A 21519-nucleotide genomic window follows, 5' to 3' on the forward strand; every position below is an offset into this window, starting at 1 on the left:
TTTTATTGTGTTACTTTTTATTACATTTTTAACTTCAGTTTATTTAGTTAATATTTTCTTAAATCTATTTTTTCAACTGCATTGTTGGTTAAGAGCCTGTAAATAAGCATTTCACGGTAAGGTTGAATTCGGCATATGTGACAAATAAAATGAGATTTGAGTGCAGAATCTGGGTATTTCCTTTTCTACCATGGGGATGATGGGAGGTGGTGGTGGAGGAATGATACCTGTGGAGAGGATGCCCTCCCTCTGCTCAGGTACGCTGGCAGTTTGGAGGAATGGCTGCTATTCATATGGTGGTTAGGCTATTATACTTTGGCCTGTAACAGAGTATCAGAGCAAGATGCTCCTACTGTCAGCTAGTAGTGATTGTTCTGTGTAGTGACATTAGCGGAGTCTCCTGACTTCTCCCATTTGTCACAGATATCCAAAGTAGATATGTTGTGGACCCTGCTATGATGACCACCACCAACCAGAGGCCAAGCCAATTAGCTTGAGACCCCTGCAGTACAGAAATCACCAAACAGTGGAGGCTGGCTCAGCTGGGTCATTGGTGGCAAAAAGAAAGGGGTTCATCTGCCTGATGACAAAGACAACTCCATTAAGAACCTGTTATTTATATTCTTTATACAGACACTTCAGTGGATTCATCTATTTCTCTGTAGCTTGATTCCCATTGCTCCCTCAGATTGTCTGGGATCAGACCATACGGAGTTGGTCGACAAAGTATTCACTCCAAATAATCAGATCAATTTAAATCAATTGATGACTGTTGAATTTCAATGTGAGAATGTAACTCATTTTGAAAATCTGTTGATGTGTTTTACAGAACAAGCTTGTTCCACTTCCTCCCCTGTTGGGGACGAATGGGTATCTGGGGAACTCTGGCAGTCTTTCCAAAGGACTGAAGGAGTGAAGCAGTTGAATATTGCTCCAATACTGTGCCAGCCAGTCATTGCTCTCTCTGGTGATCTCCTGCTAACATATGTAACACTTACAGCTGGTCTATGGGGCAGCAGATACCCTACAATGATGTACCCTAATAGGACCATCACAATGCCTCAAAGCCAGGGGCCTGGCCAGCTCCCTTGCCCACACACCACCCTCGTGGCACCAATGGCTGTGCCATTTGATTGCTCCCAGGTTGGCAGACAGGCTGTGCCATTTGATTGCTCCCAGGTTGGCAGACAGGCTGTGCCATTTGATTGCTCCCAGGTTGGCAGACAGGCTGTGCCATTTGATTGCTCCCAGGTTGGCAGGCAGGCTGTGCCATTTGATTGCTCCCAGGTTGGCAGACAGGCTGTGCCATTTGATTGCTCCCAGGTTGGCAGGCAGGCTGTGCCATTTGATTGCTCCCAGGTTGGCAGACAGGATGTGCCATTTGATTGCTCCCAGGTTGGCAGGCAGGCTGTGCCATTTGATTGCTCCCAGGTTGGCAGACAGGCTGTGCGATTTGATTGCTCCCAGGTTGGCAGGCAGAAACTTGCCCCATGCACTCTACCCTATTGAGGTATAACTCTGGACAGTCCTTCCTAAATGAATACATTTCAATAGCAGAGCTTTTATTTTGCAGTAATATAACATATGGCTGAAGTAGCTGTGATGTAAATAATTGTTATTCTTGTTCCACAGGCGATTTTCCCAGAATGGGTTTTCCCATATACATAAGGGGAGTTTTCAGCATTTTAAAAGAAATGGCAAATCAATTAAGAAAAAATATTGAAGTCATGGGGCACTTCTGGTATCACAGGTCTGAGTGGGTTCCAGAATAGTAGCCTGATTTGTGTATCTTCATGGTCATGTACACCACAGCAGAATATGCATTGCATTGGTAATCAACTATTTCCTGTTAAAGAGAAAATACTTACCTTGTTGTCATTCTGCTCTCCAACAGTTCTGGTGGACATGTCATGCACCCCTTTTGAGTGTCTTTCACTGACCTGTCTTTGCCCCCAATAAAATGAATATTGACATGTCATAAGGGGTTAAATAATCTGCAAGCAACTATCAAATAATGAAAACAAATGGATTTACAGGGGCTCCTTGGAATGCGTTAAGGGGACCCTTTTTTAACAAGGACTACCAGGCCTACATCAGATTGTGCAGGTCTAAACAGCCATGCTATATCATGTGCACATTAATTACATGTCTTGCAAATTGTTTAGTTAATCAGGTTTAGATTTGTTTTAAAGAGTCTAAGTGACACAATATCAATTAATAGCCTACTACCAGTAGCAACTGGGGTGAATGATTGCTTTTAGTTTGCGTGGCGAGGGCGGAACGTATGACGTTTTCAGCTGAAGCTTGGAGGTGTTATTTGTTCCTTCCCGTCGAAGAGCGAAAGGAGGCTAGAAAGGGGAAGATTTAACGATTACATAGACCATTTTCATACGGTTTCAATTACACAAAACAACGGCAGAGGAAGGTTGACACAGGATCCAGTGGCCATGGCATATGCATACCTTTTCAAATACATCATTATCGGAGACACAGGTAAGCACTAGTCAATAGCAGCAAATATTGCTAACGGTAGTTAGCAAGCAGATATCTTGTATTTCCGCAGTGTTGGAGAGTCCAATGTGACGTGGTAAAAGCGGAGACGCGGGAGGTGGGATGACTGACATATTTCTCGCTTGCAAACGTCGTTAATAGCTTGTCATTAACGTGAAATAATCCTCCCAAAAAAATCCCACTTTACATCGCATAATGTTGTGGTCAACTAGTAGCGTGTTAATTTAGCAACCCATCCAACAAGCCGACTGCCTATTGTCCTTCGGTTGTACACTGAGGGTGGGGGTGCTAAGCTAGTTTTGCTACTTAGCCTATTAGCTAACAAGGTAACGTTAACAAAGTAGCTGTTTACAGCGACATAAAAAAACAGCTAGTTTGACAGCTTCTCTACAACATGGGCGTCAGCACTGGCTATGTCAGTCACTTGGACAGAGTCAAGCCAAGGTTTTGGGCTGTCTGTTTTTTTTTACGCGGTTGTATTGCTAGGCCACAAGCACCAAGCGCCCTCCCTCGAAATGGCGTTTTACCTACTTCTTTGTACGGTTGCCTACTACGGCAGCATTCTAGTTTAGCTGTTTATGCTCGTGTTGTTAAAATGTACTTTTACACGGGTGTTATGTTAATGAGGTTAAGCAGTTCACTGTCGTTTGTTTACCTAGACTAGGCGGACTGTGTAGGTTTCCCAAATATTGTGGATGCTGCCAAAGCCAACCTACATTTTTGTCCAGATAATTTATTGCAGGTTGCATTAGAAGCAGGCGACGTATGTACTTGTTTATCAAAAACAGTATAACTATGCGCATCATCTTATTTGATTAGATCTGTTATACATCTATTGCTCAACCCGGATCCTTGTTGAAATAGCCTAAGAGCAGCACCGCTTGCTATGCATATTACCCAGGGACAACGAGGGATCCTGAGATTACCTATCTGTCTGACTACAGAATGACAGTGTTTGATACTGAGAAATAAACACATGTACCTGGTTGGCATCTCAAGACCACAGGGGGAATGTTGTGATGCTAAGACTTCCTTCACTTTAGTTTATTAATTGATCAATAAGGCTTGTACATTCAAAGGGTACATGCTGCCTTTTTAAAAGTACCAATTTACTGTGGTTTATTCTGTTTGAAAGTATCAGTGAAGGGAAGTGTACCCTGTTTGCAGGAAGGCCAATAACAGATTAAGCAACATGCTCCCCTGCATTTCTCTGAGATGAAAGGGCAGAATTTTACTTGAACCAGACTATTTGCTTGTTTCAAACTGGAGACATCATTTCCAACCCAAAACAGTGGTCAGCATTTGGGTGTACAAATCTCAGTGCATTTTTTCCCAGGCTACATCCAGCAGAGTTTTCCCCCTTGTTTTATTTGTATAATTAATAGGGTCAGGACGACGTTAGTATTGTGGCAAGGAAAGAAAACACGAAGGGATTACACATCAAGAAAAACAGCCCTAATGTGGAAACAAACATCATGTTGTCATCGAGTCACATTTATTTTCTAAACTATAGCACACAATATTTTACATACAGTAGGTTTTTAAAGGGCCAAAGAGTTTGGACTGCTTTGTTTTCATTTCTGCCATGGAATATTTTTGTGATACTGGTATCGTCACAGCTCTAGTTGCAACACTGCAGACCTGTCATATCCCTGGCTTCACTGGAGGCCATCATGTGACCCCCTGCAACCCAAGCTGTTGATCATTCAGTGTTTTCACATTACCCACTCACATTCTACATGACTTTGCTGTTTAGTTGTGGCTATCCCAGCTGTTCAAGCAGTAAGATATAGTCTACGCTATGTGGTTGGTAACTTGGCTAGATGAGGTGATAGTTGAGAAACCCCTATCCAAAAGGATGCATTATTTCTCAGCCTCCATACCATAAACCGTAGTTTTCACCTGATTCAAAATCCAGTTGTACACCTCTTCCTGCCCAATCAAATGCAGTTTTTCAATTAGTGATGGGGGGGGTAATTAGGCTAGTCTTTGATTTGGCACCCTGTCTAATTGCTGTTGCTTTAAGATAATGACCTGACCACTAAAGAACCAGATGGACTATCTATTCAGTGCTAGAGGCTGATTGTCTAGCAGGTACACAGTTAAAAGGGTGACATAGCTTTGTTTTGTTACATCCTTCTCATGATGTCTTCTATCACCCTGACTCCCCTGCCTAGCAACGGTGGTGGTAACCCATAGAAACACTAATGATAGCCTTCTCTGGTGTCCTAAAGGTTTCACCTGTTTGCCTTATAACCATACAGTGCAGGACACGTTTTCACAGGTCCCCCCCCCACAATATGGCAGTGTGTTTCACTGTCATTGTTTACTTATTTAAGTATTCACACAGGCGCACGCCACACATTATATTTAGGTGTACTTTGTAATAAATGGAGTTAGCCGCCCATCTTTAGGCTAATTATTGCATTCATTATGGTCAGTGCTACCAGGGAATATCTTTGTTTCATCACACCAAACAACCTCATGAGTCATGACATTTGTGTGTTGACATTTTTGATAAAATGTCCATCCCCATCAGGAGCTTCATCATCATGTTGACAGTGCCTCCAACACAGGTCCTCCTGAAGAAACAAGTTTGAGGAGGAAATGGCTCATCTTAACCACTGATCCAGGATCGGATAACACTATCCCACCCAGGACCATTGAGGGAATAAAACGATATCTCACCCTGAATGTGTTTTAATGCATCCTCTACCTACTCCAGAAAAAAATGACAACCAGAATTCTACTTGTTTGACAAGCCTCTTGGCTTCAGCAGGACTGACTATGAGCTTCTTTACCATTGTGTGTGTGGGTGTAGTCAGAGGGCTGTAGGGCCTGATACAGTCTGACATTTTTATCTCATTAAATTACCCTCCTTATGTAATTTTTTGTTCTCTGACACATCATATCAAAGAATGGGATTCAACTTCTTTAATGTGTGTGTGCGACCAGATGTGTTGTTGGTTTTCCAACGTGTGTGTGACTGGCTAAATGATGTTAGTTATGCAGACAGTGCCTATTTGGTCATGCGTGTGCCTCTGTTTAACTGTGCATGTTTGTTTTACAGGTGTGGGAAAATCATGCCTATTATTACAGTTCACAGACAAGCGGTTTCAGCCGGTGCACGACCTCACTATCGGTAAGGCTCCTCTATATTCATTATAACGTTTAACAACGACTGTGATTGAAATGTATCCTGCCTCTGCACTGCCTAGCTGCACTGGAGGGACCTCAATTAAATCATCTGTGCTCAGCTCCGATCTCCACGCCCAGGGCTTGGCATGAACCTTTTTAGCCATTTGTCTGAAAGCTCAGGTCACTTGCCCCTCCTCCCCCAAAAAAGGGTGACAAACACCATGGGCCAAAAAGGTGACAAATTGAGTTGTATGATTTATTTTAATTTTATTTCACCTTTATTTAACCAGGTAGGCAAGTTGAGAACAAGTTCTCATTTACAATTGCGACCTGGTCAAGATAAAGCAAAGCAGTTCGACACATACAACAACAGTTACACATGGAGTAAAACAAACATACAGTAGAAACAAGTCTATATATGATGTGAGCAAATGAGGTGCGATAAGGGAGATAAAGGCAAAAAAAGGCCATGGTGGCAAAGTAAATACAATATAGCAAGTAAAACACGGGAATTGTAGATTTGCAGTGGAAGAATGTGCGAAGTAGAAATAAAAATAATGGGTTGATGCAAGGACCCACTTCACAAAACAACATTCATTATTTTCACGGGAATTGACAATATAAGGCTGCTGGTCTCTGATCCCATGCATTATATCTCCTGCCGTTGTGTCCTTGAGCAAGGCTCTTACCCCCCGACTGATATGCTACTGTATAAAACACGTGATCCGTCAACCCTCCATTTGGAGAGCTGCTGGGTGTAAAGGCTTTGTTCCAATTCTGATTGGGCAGCCTAATTGTTTCCATGTTGTGATCTCCATATCGGACAACTTTTCTTTAGTTTCCCCGGGCAAGCGTTAATGTCACGCCCTGCCCTTGTCTTAATTAATTTCTTAAGGATTTTCATCACTCCTCTGGTCTAACCTCTGACGATGAGGGAGATGGATTTGATTTTAGCTTGCTAGCTACTTCCAGACACATAACAGAACACATCACTCTTAACACAAATCAGCTCTGCTAGGGCGAGTAAAATGTTATCAAGAGAGTTAGTGACTGCACTGTGTTACTGGCAACAATTTGAATTCAGTTTTTTTTTTTAACTTAATTTTTTTTTTTTTATGTTTGGCCAGTGCGTGTCTGCCTCCTCTACTACACTGTGTCAGCTCTAACCATTAGTCAACATAGGCTTTTAGGGTGTTTCTGTGGTGGAGGCAGGGGAGGGGTTCTAGAACAGTGTTTCCCAAACCCAGACCTGCAAAATGTTTTGGCTAAGTTTAGGGTAGGGACATCCCAAGGATTCCTTATAGTACTAACCATTCATGATTTCCATTGAATCTTGGTATTATTGTTTTCATGCAAGTGAGTTGTAGACTGACTGTGTCCTTGTGGTGGGTGTGTCTTTCCCAGGTGTGGAGTTTGGGGCGCGGATGATCACCATAGATGGTAAACAGATCAAGCTGCAGATCTGGGACACGGTAAGATACCTGCCCTGTTTTCACATTGAACAGATATGATTCTTTACCTGAACACACGATACAGTCGACTCCTGATACATGCAGCAGTGTGGGACAGTTCTCATCAGTTAAGTTGTCAACTACTGCATGCAGTTCAATCATAAAGAATGTAGTCAATGTACTGTTGAAGTGATACAGGTTCATTCTGCCAATTAAACAGTTTATACTTAGCCTATCTCAAGTGCACTTATCAGGGGTCGACTGTAATCATGATATTCTTGGAATCCTCTTTGGTAAAAATCGGTATCTTATCAGTGATAAGGAGATTTTTAAATCTTGGAGTCATTGGAATCTTGTACACCTGGAGAAAATGTTTTATTTTCAACATACAGTACATGCTATTGATGTTTTGTTCAGCATGTGTATCACCATTTTGTGTCACTATGGACATGTTGCTTGCCTTGTAAAGAGAACAATGACAGAGCCCTACACAACAGCATTTGTCAGTTCGCTGTTCACATGTTTCACCCTCTTCTCAAATAACCTTAGCGTTGTAATTGTGAGAAGTTTTCTATTTTTAAATGTTTTTTTGTTGCATACTAACTGACCCTCATTAACCAGTCAACAAACGGTTACATTCTTTCCAAACAGTAAAATGATGTGACCAGTAGAAAATACAATACTGTGCATGCATACAAGGACCGGACATTTTTCATGAAGCAGTTAATGGAGACATGCAACAATAGCAAGCCCATCGTCATGCAGTCAAAAGGCTATAGTCTATTATTGAACATTCAACTCTATTTTTCAAACATTTACCAAAATGCATTTTACAGGAAAATACTGTTTTAAACAGTACACATAATGAGAGCGGTGCCATAATGAAAATATCTGTAGCAAAAGGGGGAATCTAATAACCACTAGGATGGGTTGCGACTTTGGTTTCTGGACAACAAAAGTTGATGTAAAACCAATAGAACCACAGAGAAATGCTGATTTGACGTCATGAAGTCTTTTTTTCTAAAATATCTGCCTCCACTTTTCTATGGCTGGATTTCGGCTAGGCTACTTTGAAGCAAGGTAAGACATGACTCATAATATGAAGTAAAGTAAAACGTTCAGGTTTCAAACGATTACTGCCTCAAGCTCACGTTGCAAAGTGGTGGTGACTCTCTGATAGCCTGCATACTGTTGACTATAGCCTAGGCACTCAAATAACAAATGGGAGGCGTGCTTTAATTACCAGTTTAGATTGAGATAGTAGCTATTTTTAACCGTGGCCGTCAAAACAGTTTAACATGCGATTGCATTTTAGAAATGTTATATGTTGCTTAATGCCTGGGCTTACAAAAGCACATTTCAGTCCAGTACCAGCTCTTTGAGCAGCTGCTCTAGTGCTGTCTGATGGGTGATACAGCGCAGTGTTCAACACCATAGTGTCCTCCAAGCTCATCACTAAGCTAAGGACCCTGGGTCTGAAAACCTCCCTCTGCAACTGGATCCTGGACTTCCTGACAGACCGTCCCCAGGTGGTGTGGGTAGGCAACAACACAACTGCCACGCTGGCCCTCAACATGGGCCCCATGGGGGTGCGTGCTTAGTACCCTCCTGTACTCCCTGTTCAACCACGACTGCGTTGCCAAGCACGACTCCAACACCGTTAAGTTTGCTGATGACACAGCGGTGGTAGGCCTGATCACCGACGATGATGATGAGACAACAGCCTCTCCCTCAATGTCAGCAAGGAGCTGATCGTGGACTACAGAAAAAGGAGGGCCGAGCACAACCCCATTCACATTGACAGGGCTGTAGTGGAGCTGGTCGAGATCTTCAAGTTCCTCTGTGTCCACATCACTTAGTATCTCTCAATGTCCACACACACCAACACAGTCATGAAAAGGGTAGAATAATTTCTCTTCCCCCTCAGGAGCTGAAACAATTTGGTATGGACCCTCAGATACTCAGTTCTACAGCTGCACCATTTGAGTATCTTGACTGGCTCCATGACTGCTTGGTATGGCAATTACTGCCATCTGACCGTAAGGCGCTGCAGAGGGTAGTGAGTACAGCCCATTGGGGCCAAGCTCCCTTCCTTCCAGGACCTCTGACACAGCCTGGTATAGACAAAGGCCTTAAAATTGTCAGACTCCAGACACCCGAGTCATAGAATATTATCTCTGCTACCGCATGGCAAGCGGTACCAATAAACCAAGTCTGGAACCAACAGGACCATGAACAGATTCTACCCCCAAGTCATAAGGCTGTTAAATAGTTAGTCCGGAAGGCTTTTGGTTAACTATTTAACTATCTGCATTGACCCTTTTTGCACTAACATCTTTTGGACTCATCACATATGCTGCTGCTACTGTTTCTGTCCTGTTGCCTAGTCACTTTATTCCTAGCTATATGTACATACCTACCTCAATTATCTCGTACCTCTGCACATCAACTCAGGAATGGTACCCCGTGTATAAAGACATGTTATCGTTACTTATGGTTTACTTTTGTTATTACGTGTTACTTTTCTATTGTCATTTCTCTCTGCGTTGTTGAGAAGGCTCCATATGTAAAAATGTCACTGCTAGTCTGCACCTCTTGTTTATGAAGCATGTGACAAATAAATTGGAGTTTGATTTGATAGGCTATTCCGCTCCTCAAACTAGGCTCTGTATGCTGTGTGCATGTGATAAATAAATTGGAGTTTGATTTGATAGGCTATTCTGCTCCTCAAACTAGGCTCTGTATGCTGTGCGCATGTGATAAATAAGGTGCATGACGACTAACACACCGGAATTTTTAATTACATTAAATTATACAAATTAACCTATAGACTGATAAGCATGACCAGTCAAATGTGTTTTCTGTGCCTAACCAATTAGCCGTTAACCATTTAACACACCTAATTAGGAGTAAAGATTGAAGTGTTAATTAGGGTTTCTCAGTGTGCCCTACTGTTAATTATGTGGGATTCCCCTGTGCTTTGCTAGGGCCCATTAAAAGCTGTTTACATTTTTTTGGTCTGATTTTATTTTATTTTTTTTAATATTTTTTTTCCTTCTAGAATTTACCCAAATTCCATATTATTTTCCCCCCATTTTGTTTTTCTAGATTTCTTTTCATTTATCTATTTTGCTCTCTAAATCATACTTAAAATATATAGAACATCCAATTTGTATTTCTTTAAGTACACAACACTGCTTAAACCACATCATGAGAATTTTGAGGTTTAGGAAAAATGTTTTTATTTTTTGGGGTGTGCAAAACAAATTGGCACTGGATTGATAAACTATCATCATATCGATCTGCCATAGGCTACTTTTTGAGGATTAAATTGAGGATCTTTTTGTGGAAGCTTTTCCATATCTACCAGAAGAAGCTAATCATTACCATCATGACTGACGGTTACATAAAGTGTTGGGATACATGCACACCACACACAGGCATTCCTGTGCCGTTGCACAGGTGTATACACTGATGCCGTTTGTTCATGTCATATGATTAACTTGGGAAAATGTATTCATTTCAAGTTGAATATATTGTTGAATTCCATTTTAAAAGTTTGGATTCCATGATTACGTCCATTTTCTACTTAACCCGGATTTTATAGTGCCCTACTGACTGTGCTGAGGAAATATGAACACTACAGGATATATGTTAGTGTAGTATTTCTATTGGCCTCTAGGGGGAGACACAGTTCTATAAATAAGAATTGAATCTCTCAGCAGTAATTCTGATGGATGGTGCAAGTCAAGGCCCTAAAGGCCTTTTGGCCTTCAGACCAAGCCAGCTGCTATGTGCTTACTAGGCCACATGGCAACACAGGTGCATTTTGGTTGATGAAAAGGTAAGGCTGGAATTCAGCAGAAATAGATGCCAAGGGGGATAAGAATGGCAACCTTTGATTGGGCACATTGGTAATGTAGCTGCCATTTTGAGAAATGACAATTTCACTTTTATATTTTCGAAACACCACTATTAATATACCCTTTCTTAGAATGGTCTGTGGCTTAGCTTACATCAAATCAAACACAGGGCGTGGGTACCGTCTGTGTAGCTGTATCAGTGTGTGTTCCGCCATGTGTGTGTGAGCACAGGAGGAGGAGTAGGGAGGTACTGCCTGGCCTGGGAGTGATGTAATAGCCTAAATCTGCATTTCTGGTCTTCCTGTAACCTTTGAGATCTGGCAGATGGCAGGCATAAAGGTGTCATTCATCATTTATTCACAATGGCCTCCATTAGCTCCAACGTTAGCAGCTGCCTCAGGGGGACTGTTGCCACTGACTCACTGACTAGGCCTTATTGAATTCAAATGTGCTGCAGTGCTGGGCTGCCTGGTTCTCACTCACCTGCTGCCAGGCTGGAATTGATGTAGAACAGCATAGAGTAGGCCAAGGTACAACAGCTGCTAGCCAGGGAACAGGGAAGCCATTTTATAAACTGCTGACAATGGCATCTATCGACAGGTCTTATCTGCCTGCCTGCTGTTTTAACCCAACACTGGGTGTGGGGAGAGGGGTAGAATGTGGTATTGTGGGCTATAGTGGAACACAATGAGCCCCTTGTTTATGAGGACTCAGTCAGTCAGGTATGGGATGCAGAGAAAGAGAGGAGCCTTTTGTACACAGTGACAGGGGTTTGCCTGTGCTCTGCCTCTCTGCACAGGGAAAATCAGGAGGCTTGGCTCTCTGGTTGGGAATATCTATCGTGTTGGGAATGTATATGGATTAGGAGAAAGCTGCTGGAAAGCCTGGACTGGAGGAGTATAGTAGGCACTAGGCAGGACATGCATGAGTAAAACATGGCTCGGGCCAGGAGTTTTTCAGGACATGGGCTCAGAAGAACCCCTGATCCTAGTAACACAGTACATCTGTGTTGGTATTTTGTCTAACACACCCTTGAGCACTTGAAGTAAGACTCCTTTAAGAGTAGTTGCTTTGTTCAGCTTACTACTACTACTTTGAAGTACTGCTGGCTCTTGTTTGTACCCTTTCTATGGGTTACTATGCTTCTGTGCTGAACTTTGTCTTTGCTTTAACAGAGCGTCTGTGTGTGTGTACTATGTCTGTTTGTCTTTGGCACTAATTGTGTGTGTGTGTGTGTGTGTCAGGCCGGCCAAGAGTCCTTCCGCTCCATCACCCGGTCTTACTACAGAGGGGCAGCTGGCGCCCTGCTCGTGTATGACATCACAAGGTCAGTCTGGTGGCCATTTTCTCCCCAGGTCTTATCTATGTAAACACTTTGGCCACTAAGTCTACCCTAGGATTTAGGACATGACTATTGCTCTTGACAAATGTAAAAAAAAAATATATATATATATATTAGTTTGTTTAAGAGGAAAGGAAATGTTGTTTTCTTATCAAGTTAATTCAGTTTAACAATAGTTGGAGCCACTGAGATTTGTTTGTATAATACATTTTGGATGTAATTTAATCTCCCGCCCCAATGCCCTTATTTTGCTCATGTGGGTCAACTGTTGTTACAAAAGGGACCTACATTCACCTAATGAAGGACATGTTTATGCATTAGTTTACTAGGAAAGGAACATTTATTGTTCTTATGTTAAGTGTTGCTCAACTGTTTTTGTTTTAGAAGGGACACCTTCAACCACTTGACAACCTGGTTAGAGGACGCTCGCCAACATTCCAACTCCAACATGGTCATCATGCTCATTGGGAACAAGAGGTCAGATTCATCTCCCTGTCACTCATGGTTACCAAACAACCTAGTCATGGTTGTCATGGCTACTAAACAGGCTATGCCTCAAAGGTCTGAAATGGCTTAAATGAATTAACATTTGCAATAAAACAGAGACACAAGACCATGCTAGCATAACAGGTCTATGGTAATGTGTGTGAAACACTGAATGTGTTTGGCGTTTTCCCCAAAGTGACCTGGAGTCCAGGAGAGAGGTGAAGAAGGAGGAAGGAGAGGCCTTCGCCAGAGAGCACGGCCTTATCTTCATGGAGACCTCCGCCAAGACCGCATCCAATGTAGAAGAGGTACCTCCTGCTCACACTAAATTGTGTGTGCATTTGTTTGTTTGAACTGACACGTTTGCCTATTAATATTACCCACCTCTCAAACACTCCAACGCACACATACACATCTGTTCTTCAGTTTGCTGGGTAGCCAGGCTCTCTGAGGATTTAAGGCAGGGGGAGCCTGGTTTATATAACCCCTCCCCCCAGCAGAAACCCCTGATATGATTCATTTGTCTCATTAGTGTCTCCTGAATCCTTCCGATACCTCTCCTCTCCCTCAGTGACGTGTACATCGCCTACATTCATAGCCTCCCCTCTGCTCTCCTATCCTAAGTGACAGCCGAATGCCAATCAGGCTCCTATGCTACTATCATATGCACTATATGGAGAGTAATGTGTTGAGGATAATGCTGGGTCCCTGGGTTATGCCCTGGGCCTCCATGGTCAGGTGGGGGAGCTTTGCCTCAGGCTGAGGGAAACCCATCTGTTGCTGTTAAACAATTTCATGTGTGAAGCGGCAGGGAGGTTAGAGGGGACCAGATCAGGCCAGAGCCTCTTGAGCTAAATGTGAGGTGCACATTTGCTTTCAGATTCTAAAGTAGGTAAAAAGCTGAATTACAGGCAGTATTTACTATAGATGGGCACCCTGGACTAGTCTCGCTTTTGAGGTGTACTTAATGATTATATAAGGCCTACCATGCTGTACATTCAGGCTAAAACTAAGGCTCTCTTTATACGTCTGCTTGCGTGGTTTGTACAGCGGAGTGACGAAGATGTATTATCTGTGGCAACAAGCCAGAAGCTAAACTCCTGTAAATCACACTCTTTTAGAACTTATTCAGTTAACAAGAACCACGTATATGGTTTGACTGGTCCAAGGCTTCATATCTTGCAGGGGAGTTTATCAGTTATTACAACGGTTCCATCTAGATGCTGTGGATTTCAGCTCTGATCCTATACTAACTAGGCACTCTCTCTTTTCAGGCATTCATCAACACAGCGAAGGAGATCTACGAGAAGATTCAGGAGGGTGTCTTCGACATCAACAATGAGGTCATTTGACATAGGAGAGACAAATTTGGTGTCCATTTTGTACACCGCAGCTTTGACAAAGACCATCTTCTTGACATGGCTTGAGTTCTTAGATTTAAGTCATCAACTGAGATATGGCCAAGTGGTCAAATGCCCTTGCTCCCTTCGTAGTGCCCTAAGCCCACGTCATAAACAGAGTGAAGAGTATAAAATCTTGACAGAGCAGATGTTGGATAAATCCTATTGGGGGAAAAAAAGGCCCATTTGAAGGCCAGAAAGTCATTGTGTTAGCTTACTCTGTTACGAAGTCACATGCTCCTAGGAGACACTGCACCCATATTCATATTTTCGAGGCAGCCCCTCCACATCAGCTTATTTGTAGCGGCCCACACCCCATCTCTCTCCTCTAAAGAAAGGCAAGAAGAAGCAGAGTAGGTTCCAGTCTGCAGAGCCGAGCAAAACTTCCACTTTTTCCCTTCTCCCCTCCCTCTCCTTCCCTCTCTCCGCTAGCCCTGGCTGCTGGCCAGTGCATAAATTCCTCACATCCCACAAGGTTACAGCCAGCATGAAGGAGGCGAGTCCCTGAGCAGCCGTTGGGTATGCCTTCTTTGAGAGGTAGTAAAGGGTAAAATAAGGGGGAGAGGGGGTGGGGGAAAGTGAGGCCAGGGACACGGTCCAAACCGCATCAGCTGACTGACGAGGGGGAAGCCCTGGTCAGAATTCCCGTCGCTTGCTGGCAGGCGTCGTGAGAACCCCCCCCCCTCTCCAACCTCCTCCTCTTCCCTGAACACTATAAATGTGATTTAGAACGATTGAGTTGACTTAATAGCTACTACTGCTTAAAGCAACAGCAGCACAGGCTCATATTGGAGTGATGCCTTTTAGCCACTCTGCGTTCTCTTCAGCCAATAAAGGACTGGAGAGATGAAAATGGGGCAGTGCATGAAAGTGCCACTTGCTGGTGTGTGTGGGAGAGATGCTTACAAAAGAGTGTGCATGTGACTGTGAGCCAAAGAGAATTTGTCACCATTGATATTTCTTGTTATATCCATTTCATCCACGCCAGAAAAACACAAACACTCAAACTCTAAATCGTCAAACCACACCTGACCATCATCACGTTCCATTTTCCTGACTAACCGTTTGCATGTTCTGGTTTTGTCTCGGCAGGCTAACGGCATTAAGATTGGGCCCCAGCACGCTGCCACCAACTCCACACTCTCCGGTAGCCAGGGGGGCCAACAGGCTGGAGGGGGATGCTGCTGAACACCCTGCCCCTCTGTCTCATACCCCCTCCCCTAACCACCCATCCTGCCCCCTGCGTTTCTTCTGGACTGGTCGGGCTCACTAACATTTTCTTAACCCCTCCCTCTACACAGCCTTGCCACAGGAGAGTCTAATTGTATACTCCATGACTGTCAGTCAAAATATACCAAGCAAAACACGTTAAAGTACCCCCCCGGTCCTGGGGCAAAAATGCTTGTCCTGCATTGGAGCCTGTCTGGGTTGTAGAATGGTAGGTTTACTGTTACTATTGTGGCAGGATGCTTTAGGATAGGGTCTCATATCTATCTGTACATCAAACAGGCAGGATGCTTTAGGATAGGGACTCGTATCTATCTGTACATCAAACAGGCAGGATGCTTTAGGATAGGGACTCGTATCTATCTGTACATCTGTGAGCCAGTTGTGGATCATGTCTTTCTTTTTGACGTTTTGACTTAAAGCTGAATTGTATCGAACACTACAAGCTTGGTCATCAATTAGTATTTGAATTGGTTTCATGTGGGAGAAAGAAAGCTTTGGGAACGTGTGGTTAACGCAGAAGTTTGAAATAAAAGAGAAAAAGAAACGTAGAGTTGTGTCGAGCAGCAGCCATGTCTGAAGTGAAGAAGCTAAAAGGAGAAAAAACAGGGCTGTTTTAATTCTGTATTTATCACTCACATTCTGTATATATATATATATATATATATATATATATATATATATATATATATATATATATATATATATATATATATATATATAGTAATCCTTTCTTGCTTTGGTGTATGTTGACCGAGCTAGAATTCTTTGAATTTCTTGGAAAAATCTAGACTTTACGAATAGAGCTTGAAACTGCAACAGTATTGCTAAAAAACCTACTTGGACACCATTTTAAGATTTTACTTTTAGTTTGTCCTGCCATCTGCCTCCCCCCTCCCCTCGCTATCTCTCTGTGCCCTAGATCTGCTATGACTGTGTATAGAAACTTTGGCTCAATATTCTGCATCTTATCTATTTTAATGCCAAAATGTTGTTTACCTGTGTTCAATAACCACAAACTCCAGAATTTGGTCACCTCTACTCTGGAAAGGGATCTCAGCTGTTTGCCTTAACGAAAAGATTGGGACAGCAGAAAAACGATAGAAAAACATAATCAGGTTGCAAAGGAATCATTCCACTAACTACATGTGCATAGTCTTATACATGCACAGCACATACACAGCACTTTTTTTGTTTGTTTTACATTCAAACACGTGTTGCAGACATTCAGACATTCTCTAAATCACTGGTTCTCAATTCTGGTCCTGGGGACCCAAAGGGGTGCACATGTTTTCTTTTTGAACTACACACCTGACTCTAATTATTGAAGCCTGATGATGAGTTGGTCATTTCACTCAGGTGTGCAGTGTTATGGAAAAAACAGAACTGTACACTCCTTTGGATCACCAGGACCAGGATTGAGAACCCCTGCTCTAAATGTGTGTATGTATACACGTATATTAAGAAAGTACATGCATTCCTAAATGCATACATGTGTACCCACAGTTGTCTATTTATACATACAAGTCTGCATGCATACATATTTTCCCTTCAGGATTTTGTTTTCCAAGCAGTCCGCTGTGGAGCATCAGTGCAGAGCAGCGTTTTCCTGTAGGTGTGTGAGTGGCTGTGTAAAGCCTTCCTTTCTTTGGCAGTGCGTTCTGTTAGTAGATATTATGGTGAACATTGCGTCTGTTGTAAGAGCGGCGCGGGAAAAGCCGAACCTGGAGTGTCTGTGACCCCCCCCCGACGTTTGCTGTGTTGGTTTTTCTTAAAAATAAAAAAATGCTATCACAAATAATAAAAATAATATAAAATGAAATATACATTTATGTGGAAGAAATGTGCAATGTTTAAACTTACATTTTGTAATTTCCTTTTTAGAGTTGATATTTTGCATCTCCCTATAGTACTTTTCTGAGTGTCTGTGTTGGTATATGAATGAAACGATTATATATGGATCCATACTGTATTGTATCTCTTGATTTATCAATTTATAAAGTGAAGCATGTGAGTCCTCAGAGCTGCCTGGAGTTTTGGAATTCCTGTAAGATTATGCAGCATCCTCATAACCAAAGGGGTGAACCTTTTGTTTTTTCATCATAGCACACTACACAGCTGATTCAAATAATCAACTAATAATCACGCTTTAATAATTTTAATCAGCTGTGTCGTTTTATGGCAAAAAAACTAAATGTGCACCCCTTGGGGTCCCCAGGACCGAGTTTGGGAAACTCTTTCATACAGGCTTGGTTCTGAAATTATCACTGCACCCTTTCCATGTATTTATCATAGTCCAAAATGGGTACCCCTACACACAGCAGTGTTCTAGAATATTGGATTGTTGGCTTTCATACTTTCTGAATATTTCAGCAATATCTCCAAATGTCAACACATTCAAATGAATAGAAGATGCATACTGGAGCCGAGTTGGTTGGGAATTGTGGGGAGGAGCACGTTTGGGCTTTGCATCCTCAGATGGTGCAGAGCTGCGAAGCTACTGTATGTCTGTGGACTATGATTTACACATTAAAATATGAACACTAAGGTTAAAGGGGCATATGCACCCAGTACCAATTCAACTGGCTTTTTAACACACTTTGCTGTGTTTCAGGTAGGCCTTGATAGTTTACAGGTGATATTCAATTGAAAGTGTGATTTAATTTCTAGGTCTCCTATGTCGTTATGAAATAATTCCACATAACTTACTGGATATGCACCTTATTTCACCATATTTGTGTGCTTTAGTCTATTATAAAATAAACACTGCTCTGGGCCTGGTTTCCCAAAAAGCATTCTAAGGCTAAGTTCATCCTTAGAACCATATGATCCTATAGTTCAAACAATTTATTCTTAATATGCTTTTGGAAAACCGGCCCAGTGTGCAAGGTTTGTCAAATAGGCCAACAGCAAATCAAAAAATCAATGTTGGGTGGGGGTGCATTGCAGTCAGATATAGTTCATGAGATATATTCTTTACTCATCATCCCCATTACATCTCTTAACATTAGGATGTAACCTGAAATTGTTTTTTGATGGTAGTCACGCACAGCAACAGCTTATGATGTTATAGGTGAGATCACATGATCAAATCCTTACAATTCTCATGACCTACTTTTGAAAGCAGTAAAGAAAGGAAATGTGAAAACGGAAAAGCTTGTGTTGAACAGATTAGTGAATCCTCTGAAACGGTAGTAGTATGCCTACTGCATGAATTGTATTAACTGATTCAAAAATGTAAGTTTGATTTTAGTGAATGCAATTCAAGTAGTGTGACCTTCACGTTAGCCTTCTCATGCAAATTAAACCCACAAACGCTAAGGACATTTATGTTTTTAAAGACATGCTCTATTAAATTATGTTCCGAATACTGCAAAATTTATAAGTGATCAATTGGAATATTTACAAGCTTATATTCATCACCACATACACATGTAAACACAAAAATATATCCAGTCGATTTGAGAGGACATTTATTTGGGCATACAGAAAGTGGATGCTTGCGCCTTTAAATACAGTACTCCTGTGGGGCAGGTTGTTATGCTAAGCAAATGAATGACCGCGCAAAGGACTTGCGGGTTACTTGCCCGATGATTCCTCTGTAGTGTTCATCAAGGATGAGAACTTCACACAAGTGTGGAATACATATTTCTTCATTTTGATATATTTCTATCGAAAATGGTTGCACATGTTTAGCGTTTAACTTCGCAAAATGCAAGGACTCGAACTACTCTGAAATCCTCAGGTTGGCCCTGTGCGTGCCCATTGGACCAGGTAGAATAGGCTCTCCGGCTAGGTAGAAGAGCAAGTATTATGTCAATTTGAATCGTGAACTTGCATGATGTCCATCTCTAATAATCATAATTATTAATCTGTAGTTCACGTGGAATTATTATGAAAGTCGTTATCGGGGACGAACTGATGCTCCAAACAAATAAAACCATCCACTCATTTCAGTTGATACAGTTCCATTGCAATTGGGAACATGTTTTGAACTCGTTTTGAAACTGTATGAGCTTTTAGAATACCATATCATTTGAGGTTTATAATTTATAGACGTCATTATCCCATGCCAAGTTCCAGTTTATAATTTGAGAATCAATTGGAGTAATTTAAAATCAACTTGATGTCCACATTGCATGTATGAATAACTCCCATAACCCTACGCCAAAATAAGAAATTAAAAGGTGCAGCTTTAATCGCATCTACTATGTTACAAGAACTGAAAAATAAAGCGCACATTCGTCACAGCCCAGCAGGGTCATTCACGCGCACGCATGTTTATCCATTGGAGCCATGAACGCGCCCCCTGCCCGTAGAAGGTGAGAGAGTATCTGGAAGAGACGACTCGAGTACGCGACTGCCGGGATCGATCGGATTAAACTCGAATTGAGTGAAATTAACACAAAGGACAAAACGTGCCGGTGAAGACGGGATACCGACACGCCGAACATTATAAAATAACTTTAATTTCGTAATTTATTAACGGACCAGAAAGGATTGTACTGGAGATACTAACGGGAGTTAATTTGAGAAACCCCGAATTGACCAAGCTTGTTGGGTAAGCGAGCAATGATTTTTTTTTTTTGAATGTTCACATGGTAATTTAGTTGTGTGTTACTCTTACCTGTAAGTAACCCATGTAATGTTATAGAACGGGTTTTCCCACTTACAATTGACTTTTAATCTACCATGCAAGTTTGTTTGGAAACTGACTTTTGGTCTATTCAGCGAATTACTATAAACGCAGTTTATTCTGAAAAGTAAATGAGAATGGGATACAATAATGTCCCAACAAGTTACTGCAGGTCCGTAAACTACCATGCTGAAACGCTAACTACAGTTAGCAAGTTTAACTCGCCTTCCGCTGAGAGCACCATATTTTTTTTTTCACTAGGTGAAGAATATTATCTAGCCAACACGATGAGATCTCGTTAAGCAGGCAATGTAAACAACTTGTTGAATTTGGAAACGATTTGAATTGGTTTTATTTATTTATAATACAATAGGCAAGGGTGAGTGTTTGTTCGCTTGGGTTAGCTAGCTAATTGTGTGTTCAGCTAGTGAGACACGAGGTGGTTTAAATGTAGTTAGAGGTGAGTCGGTGGCGGAGCTGAATTATTTAATACTGTAGGTTGCTAGCGAAGGGATATTCCCTGGGTGCACACTAGCTATGAAAACTATTTTTTTTTAATACGGCATACCACACAGCTGGATTTTGATACATAAATCCAGACAGAAGTCCAATTTGCATTTGTTAAATTTAGTTAATTCACATGGTATTTAACTTGCTAATGACGAGATAAAAAAAGTAGCCTGTCGTTTTTATTGGACGATGAATATGGACAGAGGGTTGCTTGAGGCCAGACGGTCATTCCTGTTTAGCCATGTTTTTTACTCTCCCTTTATATCTATATATCATTGTTAAAGTACATGGACTATATTCATTTTATATGGTTCGGGATTATTATATTTTAGTAGGGAATAACTAGGCGAGCTCTGCGTTTCCGTCAGCTGTGTGATGGCCTTAATTAGCTTGCTGCTAGCTAGTTGGAAGTGGCCCCATTGTTGAGTGGAGAAGTTGAGCCTGGAGCCAACATTCGAGCACTGTTATCATCGCCCTCGTTGTCTTGCTGTTAGCCCAAAGGCTAATCCTGTGCCAGTGGACTACACTGATGGCGGTTGTTGCTCGTCGAAAAAAAACCTACATACATTTTCCTGCGGTGCCACTTTGATCAACAGCAAGCGATGGTTGCAGTTTTAGTGCGTTTCCGCATTTTAACGTTTAAGGGGGCTTGTTTATCATAAACATTGGATCTGGGTGAACTTGGAATAACTTCACTTGTTACCATCGGTTCATCCATGTATTTTCGATTAAAAAGCACCTGCCGCTGTATAGTTCCTGGCTGTATTTCTAAGTGCGAGGTTACCATTATTTTCCCGAACGCGTCGGTCTTCGCTCCATTCTTTTGTAATCAGTCAACCAGCATAATGGGTCGCCAGCAACTACAGACGTGACTACTTTCAACCTTTCATAACAGAACGAAAACTAACTGTTATTTAAAAAACTAAAAAACTGTATATAGAAAAAAAAAACAATT

The 21519-nt window shown here is 41.9% G+C and overlaps 2 protein-coding genes across 2 annotated transcripts in view; both read left to right on the forward strand.

Annotated features, from left to right (window-relative positions):
• The first annotated feature begins 2284 nt into the window (after positions 1-2284).
• LOC124041945 (ras-related protein Rab-2A) lies at positions 2285-15969 on the forward strand. The gene is made up of 8 exons (XM_046360140.1): positions 2285-2493; positions 5582-5653; positions 7054-7121; positions 12208-12290; positions 12690-12782; positions 12988-13099; positions 14066-14134; positions 15284-15969. The coding sequence occupies exons 1-8, from the start codon at positions 2448-2450 to the stop codon at positions 15377-15379; spliced, it is 639 nt and encodes a 212-aa protein (XP_046216096.1). The 5' UTR covers positions 2285-2447; the 3' UTR covers positions 15380-15969.
• A 3726-nt stretch (positions 15970-19695) lies between these two features.
• Positions 19696-21519, forward strand: part of LOC124041946 (chromodomain-helicase-DNA-binding protein 7-like) — a 144424-nt gene continuing 142600 nt past the window's right edge. Inside the window, 1 exon segment of the mRNA XM_046360141.1 lies at positions 19696-19979. The gene's annotated coding sequence lies outside the window, so the exon portion shown is untranslated.

The sequence above is a fragment of the Oncorhynchus gorbuscha genome, linkage group LG08 (assembly GCF_021184085.1).
Source record: "Oncorhynchus gorbuscha isolate QuinsamMale2020 ecotype Even-year linkage group LG08, OgorEven_v1.0, whole genome shotgun sequence".
NCBI classification, from domain to species: Eukaryota; Metazoa; Chordata; class Actinopteri; order Salmoniformes; family Salmonidae; genus Oncorhynchus; species Oncorhynchus gorbuscha.

Excerpts from the sequence above, each read along its gene's own strand:
- LOC124041945 (XM_046360140.1), top strand. The coding sequence starts at position 2,448 with ATGGCATATGCATACCTTTTCAAATACATCATTATCGGAGACACAG. Across the intron at positions 12,291-12,689 it reads CTCGTGTATGACATCACAAG|AAGGGACACCTTCAACCACT; the intron begins GTCAGTCTGGTG and ends TTTTTGTTTTAG. Across the intron at positions 13,100-14,065 it reads CCGCATCCAATGTAGAAGAG|GCATTCATCAACACAGCGAA; the intron begins GTACCTCCTGCT and ends CTCTCTTTTCAG.